The 7,655-nt window shown below is 27.3% G+C and overlaps 1 protein-coding gene across 1 annotated transcript; it reads left to right on the forward strand.

Moving 5' to 3' along the window:
- Positions 1-935: 935 nt before the first annotated feature.
- On the forward strand, positions 936-7,084 carry LOC145069943 (putative glycosyltransferase At5g03795). Its single transcript, XM_079016881.1, has 4 exons — positions 936-1,372; positions 5,531-5,876; positions 6,132-6,440; positions 6,637-7,084. The coding sequence occupies exons 1-4, from the start codon at positions 1,002-1,004 to the stop codon at positions 7,006-7,008; spliced, it is 1,398 nt and encodes a 465-aa protein (XP_078873007.1). The 5' UTR covers positions 936-1,001; the 3' UTR covers positions 7,009-7,084.
- The last annotated feature ends 571 nt before the right edge of the window (positions 7,085-7,655 follow it).

Raw genomic sequence — 7,655 nt, forward strand, 5'->3', positions numbered from 1 at the left:
AATAAAAAGAAAAATCCAAAAAAAAAAATTAATTATTATTTTTGAAACTTTAATTACCTAAAATAATAAAAAGTAATAAAAAAAAAATTACCGTCTTTTTTTTTCGAAAAATACGTGAAATATTCTAATAGAATATTACGTACATTGTAAATATTCTAATATGATTTTTAGAATGTTAGAATATTATAATAGTAGATTTCTCAGATTTATACAATATTCTATTTATTCTACTATAATATTTTTAAAAAAATTTATTATTTTTTTATTTTTTTTGGTATTTTTTTATTTTTTATTTTGGAAAATATAAATTCCGAAAATAATATTTGAAAAAAATATTTTCAATTATTTTACATTTTAAAAATGTTTTTTTGTTTATCTATCAAATGAATGGCTAAGATTGCATCACACACACACACACACACACATATATATATATATATATATATATATATATATATATATATATATATATATATATATATATATATATATATATATATATATTTTTTTTTTTTTTTTTTTTTTTTTTTTTTTTTTTTTTGTTGTTTTCCTAGTATTTATGGCTAGTCAAGATGTGGTTAAATCATCATTGTTCAACATTAGTCAATCTGAAACTAATCCACCATTTTCGATTAGCTTTTTCTTTTAACACCCATAAATCTTTATTATACTTGTGACTATGTTGGTTTTTTTCCGTTTTTCTCGGACCAAAAATATGTTTAAACCGACTATGTGTTCGGTCTATTTTTCTTCGTTTCTTGCCCTGTCACAACAACTCTCAACATTAATAGTAATAAATAATTAAATATAGCATTAAAGACAAAATGGTCATTTTGTAAAAATAAGAATACTTTTGTTATTTTTGTTTAGTACTTTATTCATAATATATAGTTTTTTTAATATCCCTTTGTTTATATAATAGATTTCGTAATATTATGTCCACGGAGTATAAGCAATTAAATTCTCACAAATACAATCGCTCCATTTTCTAGAGAGAGAACATGGACGCAAAAAAATGCATCATGAACAGAGGGTGGTCAAGTTCTAAGCTTCCATGGCTGACACCATCTCTAATCATCATCATTCTATCATTTATCTCCATTCATCCTACAATTTCTACCTCATTTCTCAACAATCGTTACACCACTACATCAAATTTCAGCCTTTCTTCTTCAGTCAAATCAAATCCTCGTCGAATTTTATCAAGTTTTCCAAACAAAAAACAGAGCAATCTGCAGAGAATTGAAGCAAGTTTAGCTCAAGCTCGAGCTGCAATCAAGAAAGCTGCTTCCATGGCAACAAATAATTCGATTGATGATCCAGATTATGTTCCATCTGGATCAGTTTATCGGAACCCCAATTCGTTCCACAGGTACAATTCTGTTCTTCATTGATTTGCCAATAATTTCTGGACTACTTATGTGATTCACAACGTTGTTTATGAATTGGTTGCGTGAATCAACAACCATCTAATATGCTTCAGGAAAGATCCTTTCTAACTTTATCGTGAATGTCACAAAAAAGAATTCTTCCTATGTTTTCTTTTTAGAATTGATGATTTACTATTATTTTAGTTATATCTAGATGTTAATGATTATATTATGTTACACGAAGTATATTACAAGTGATAATGTTGAAATTTGAAATTGTGAAAAATCTACCTCCATTTTATCACAAAGAGGTCATAAAATCTTTTTGCTAAATTTAGACTCGGTGGATTATATTATTATTTTTTTTTTTTAAGAAAAAGACAATTTTATGCATGTTTTAATTTTTAATTTATTTTTTTTCATTTATTTTTAAATTAATTGTGAGATATGTATAATATACGAGTTTTAATTAATAAAGTTAGATATGAAAGTCAAAAATTTAGGAGTTTGAATCTATAAGTAAAGTGAAAAAAATATTGAATTACTGAAATTGAAGTGATTATTTCTTTTTTGAATTTAAATAAGTAAACAAACTAATAATTGAGCTTTAATTTAAGAATTATAAAAATAAATGAAAATTTATATTAATGAAATTGATATCCATTTATTATTATAATTATTATATTTAAATAATATCTAAAATTTACTAAAATGAAAAAAAAATCATAAAATGACATGTGAAAAAAAATTATTTTAAAATAACTATAAAATAACATATGTTAAAATAAATGAAAATATGACTGAAAGATTATTATTTATTACAAATTTAGATTTAAAAGAGACTATAATAGATTTTAAATTTTAGAGTCAACTAACTAAATTTTGAAAATTAAATAAAAACTTATTTCAACTTCCATCTATTAACGTATATAAACACATCTATATATATACATATGATGTGACCTAACTTCTATTCTACTCCGTTCAATCTTTTTTCTAATTTGAATATCTTAAACGTCAATAATTGAGTTTTTTGAAGTCTTTTCAATATTTTTCCTTCTAAAAACTGAAAGAAATTTAGAAAATAAAAATCATTTGAGGGCTCTTTTTCAAAGAGATCTATAATTTATAAGTTATTATCATATGTTTTTTCAAGTTTTAAACCAATTGTAAATAAATAATTTATGCAAAGGTAAAAACAAATTTGAAAAACTCTCTTATTGTAGAGATAAATTGAGTTTTTCTATATATATATATATATATATATATATATATATATATATATATATATATATATATATATATATATATATATATATATATATATATATATATATATATATATATATATATATATATATATATATATATCATCGAAAGCTCTTTCATCATGAATGCTCTTAGGGTGATGAATATTAATCCTTAGCTTTCCTACCTTCATTAAAACCACATTAACTTTTTCTTTATCTTCTTATATCATTCATAACTTCCTTAAAACTAGTGGAAATTATCACCCCTCGCATCCCTAAACCATTTTTAATAAAATAAATAAAAACTAATTAAAATATATATAAAACTATTATTTAATTAAAAACATACATTAATAAAGAGAAATATAGGACTGGATAAACAAAATATGACTTGTACCGAAAGTTTTGAAAATGGTGAAAGTTGAGCTTCATATTGAGTGAATTGCATGAATTGAGTATGTGAATTGAATGTTGGGAGTTGGTTGCTCTTGTAAACCCGTAGCGTTTTCTTTCAGCTTGAAAATCTATTTTGATTGTGAAAATGAAAGTTGTGAAATATGGTGTGGTAAAATAAAAAAGTTACAAAAAAAATGGTAATTCTTAATGGTGAACTCTTTAGGTTATAAGTAGTGTTGTAAAACTCGCCGAGTTGGCCAATTACTCGTCCGAGTACTCGATACTCGGCCCCTTACCAATGCGAGTTACAAAATCCGAGTACTCCCTGATCGACCCCTTATTAAAGTGAACATTGTTGTAAAACTCGATCAGTTCGGTGATTAATATGTATAATATACTTAATGTTTTATTATTTAACACACACATGTGATTATTAGGACATATATATCTTAAATTTTCAATAATTATTCACGAAGTGAGATCATTGTGTGTTTTTCAGTTTTTGTGTATTCACATGTATCTAATTTTGATATATATTTCAATCAACTTATCGTTTTAACTTATGATTTTGACATATATAATTTCCTTAAAAATATTTATACATGAATTACCGAATCCGAGTACTCCCCGAATACTCGTTGCTCGGTAGTCGGCCGAACAAACACCAAATAACGAGTTCTACAACCATAATTATAAGTCACATCTAATATCGTCCTCACACCTCTACCTCCCAAGCTCCAACTCATCGCCACATTTCCATTTGGTTTAGATAGTAGATAAAAAGTTTAAAAAGTCATTAAAAATAAATTTTTGAAAATTTTGAAAGTGCTTGCAAATATTTAAAAAAGTCAGAGAATTTATGTTATCATTTTATTAAAAATAATTGAATATATATAAAATATTAAAAGGTTAAAAAGTAGTAAAGAAAATTCCAATCAAAAAGTCCGACAACCTCTCAACCCTTTGGGCTTTAGGGCTAGTAGTTAGTTTAAGGGGTTAGATTTGGTTGGTATCAATTTTTTTTAAACGAAAATCCAATATATTCCTAAATTATTCTTTAAATCTATTTATGTTCATAATGTGACTTGAACCCTCAAAAAAACGAAAAACAATATTAGATACCGTTGGACTAGAAACCCTTTGGTATTTCTTTTTTACTTAACCAATAATTTTTTTTTTCAATTTAAGTAATGAAATTTTATAGTGTTAATACATATTGTTATGCATGTTGTTATACGTTTTTTAAAACACTTTAAATTTTATAGGTTTGTTGAATATAACAATAAAAAGGTAAACATTTTTAATTGATGATAATTTTTTATTTTTTTTAAGGTTATTTAATCTTTTAAATGGACATTTTCAATATTGATAAATATTAATATAGCTATAAGATTTTCTAATATGTCTTAAGAACACATATAAGAAGCATTAACTGAAGTATTAATTATGAGAAATATTATCATAATTAAAGAACACATATAAGAAGCATTAACTGAAGTATTAATTATGAGAAATATTATCATAATTACATGTGATAGATATTAATTATAAATACTATTTTTTATAATTAATATATTTTACATTTAATTATGGTAATATTACACACAATTAATGTTAATCACATTTAATTATGGTAATATTTCTTATAATTAATACTTCAATTAATGTTTCTTATATGTATACTTATGGCATCCACAAGACATCAAACTTACTAGAGTTGTGTAGTAAATGTGAATCGATAAATTTACTGACATTCATTAAATATATGTTCCATTGAACTCCATATCTATTGAATACCAACATGGCATCCCACAATGGTAGAGTTTAATTTATTGAATGTCAATTAGTCATGTCATCTCATTCAATTTTCTCATTGAACTATGCATTATGGATGCCCTTATGGCACATATTGGAAAATCTCTATAGTTATTAATAAGTGTGAATCCATAAATTTACTAGCACTCTTTGCAAAACTAATTAAGATAACGTTTTGGCATATGCCAATTTTAGAATTTCAAGTCTTTTTAACCGGTAATCAAAACATAAAGAGGGGTGAATGATGAAGTTGCATTTCGTTTCATTTTGTAAATGAATGCTATATTTATATTTTTTTAACATCAATTTTGAAATTTTGAGGGTTTTTATTTCTTTCAAATATTATTTGAAACAAATATCCACTTAATAATAATCTTATTTTAAAAATATTAATATAATTTCTATAAAAAAACCAAAAAAAAACTAATTTAACCTACAACTTATTTAACTCGATCTTTGTTTTAATCCCCTAATTATAATGACCATGTTCAGTCCATCATTCTTATTTAGTGTCTTGTATTTATTATACCACCGTTGATTTAAATAGTTAACTGTGTTTAACTCTTAACGAAATACTATTTTTAAACAAAAGTTTAAAGGTTGTTAAACTATCAAATTTTGTTCTATTTGTTATGTATTTCCGTTTGTGATGTTGCACACAGGATACCTGAAAGACTAATAAATTGCGAATTTGTGTAGGAGTTACCTAGAAATGGAAAAGCGATTTAAAATTTTCGTTTATGAAGAAGGAGACCCTCCAATATTTCATAGTGCACCATGCTACGGAATCCTAGGGTTAGAGGGGATCTTCATCAACGATATGGAAATCAGTCGGTTTCGTACATGGGATCCTGAAAAAGCTCATGTTTATTTCCTCCCATTTAGTATCATAACACTTATCAACTATGTTTACATAGTAGGATCCCATGATTGGAATCCTATGTACAACACAATTCGAGACTACATCAAAGTTATAAACCAAAATCACCCCTACTGGAACCGAAGTCACGGAGCAGACCATTTCATGTTTGCATGCCATGATTGGGTACACTTTGAATTTTAAGCAATTGTTCACATCTCAAATGCACGACATATAAGGGGCATGAGAACATATATGACATTAAACTGTTTTTTGACATACATTTGACTGACTGAGATTAAATATTTCCCACCGATCATCAAAGAGAACTATAAATCTTGTCTAATCACATGCATGTCATGTTATAACTTGAATGTCATAACTTGAGTGCTTTAACTAACCAATATTTAATACCATGTTATTATTTTTTATTTTTCATAGGGTCCTGTAATATCGAGATCCGTTCCTTACTTGTACGAAAACTCGATTCGTGCTTTATGTAATGCAAATACATCAGAAGGGTTCAAACTCTCTAGAGATGTTTCGATCCCTGAAATCTACCTCCCACATGGGACCACGGAGGGTTTACTTGGTGGGCCACCCCCTTCGAAACGAAAAATCTTGGTGTTTTTCTCTGGCGGAGTCCATGGCTACATTCGTGAGGTACTTCTCAAGCATTGGGAGAATAAGACTGAAGATGGTGTTAAAATTCTAAAATACCTCCCAAAAGGTGAGGATTACAATCAACAGGTACTAATTTTAAATTGAGGTTTACAGTTATATTGAGATTTTATATACAGAGCTAAGAATGGTCCGAGTCAACTAGATGAGTTTATTATTAATGTATGTTGTTCACATAACTATGGTAATCGTCCTATTGGTCACCATAGCCGCTATTAGGTCTAGAAAAAATAAGACTGTTGAGTTGATACAAGTTTCTTAATAGGTGAGAAATAGCAAGTACTGCATTTGTGCTAGCGGATGGGAAGTTGCAAGCCCACGCATGGTGGAAGCTCTTTACATGGGGTGTGTTCCGGTGCTTGTCAAGGATGATTACGCAAAGCCATTTAGCGATGTTTTGAATTGGGACACATTTTCGGTTGATATACCAACAAAGAACATCCCACAACTGAAAGATATTTTAATGGCAATACCACAAAGGAGGTATATAAGGTTACAAAGGAATGGTGTTCAAGTTCGAAAGCATTTTGTTGTTAATTTGCCTTCGAAGAGGTACGATGTTTTCCATATGATGCTTCATTCGATTTGGCTTAGAAGACTTAACATTCATATCCGAGATATGGACAATGAAATGTGAATCATAATATTTTGATAGATAATCAAGTATGTAAATTGTATCTATTTGTGTTTCTTTAATAAATCACTTGCTACAACCAATTTTTTAATTTCGTTTCAATTTTTGTAAAATCTTGTTGCTTTAAGTTTAAACACTTCACAAACTCCAAAAGCTTTCGATGGAAAAACTCCCACAATTTCACATTACATACAAAAATTTTCAATAAAAAGAGCCGAAAAAAGATGATTAATCTCAACAGTTGAAAAGGAAGATGCCCATAGCATATTATTGAACTCCAATCCACTATCGGTCTTCCTAAAGTTAGCATATATGTGTCTTGCACACCGTCTATGTTCCACATTTGGTAGTAATTCCTTTGTTGCTTCAAGCAATCCCTGCAATGTAATAAAAATAAATACTTAAACATATAAGATGATCATAAGGAACAATCATTAATATGCTAAGAAATTACAAACCTTGTGTTTATCATAAATTATAGTAAACCCTCTTCTATCTTGTAGGTTAAGATCCTTTGTGAGAAATTCTAGAAACCATTTCCAATTAGCTTTATTTTCAATGTCAAAAACTGCCCAAGCAATAGGATACACTCGGTTGTTTGCATCCCTCCCTATTGTTGTGAGTAATTCTCCTTTACATGTCCCTTTCAA

This window comes from Lactuca serriola, chromosome 8 (assembly GCF_051521515.1).
Source record: "Lactuca serriola cultivar US96UC23 chromosome 8, Lser_US96UC23_V15, whole genome shotgun sequence".
NCBI classification, from domain to species: Eukaryota; Viridiplantae; Streptophyta; class Magnoliopsida; order Asterales; family Asteraceae; genus Lactuca; species Lactuca serriola.

Coding starts and splice junctions, on each gene's coding strand:
- LOC145069943 (XM_079016881.1), top strand. CDS start 1,002: ATGGACGCAAAAAAATGCATCATGAACAGAGGGTGGTCAAGTTCTAAG. Junction 5,877..6,131: donor TGTTTGCATGCCATGATTGG/GTACACTTTGAA, acceptor TATTTTTCATAG/GGTCCTGTAATATCGAGATC. Junction 6,441..6,636: donor GTGAGGATTACAATCAACAG/GTACTAATTTTA, acceptor GTTTCTTAATAG/GTGAGAAATAGCAAGTACTG.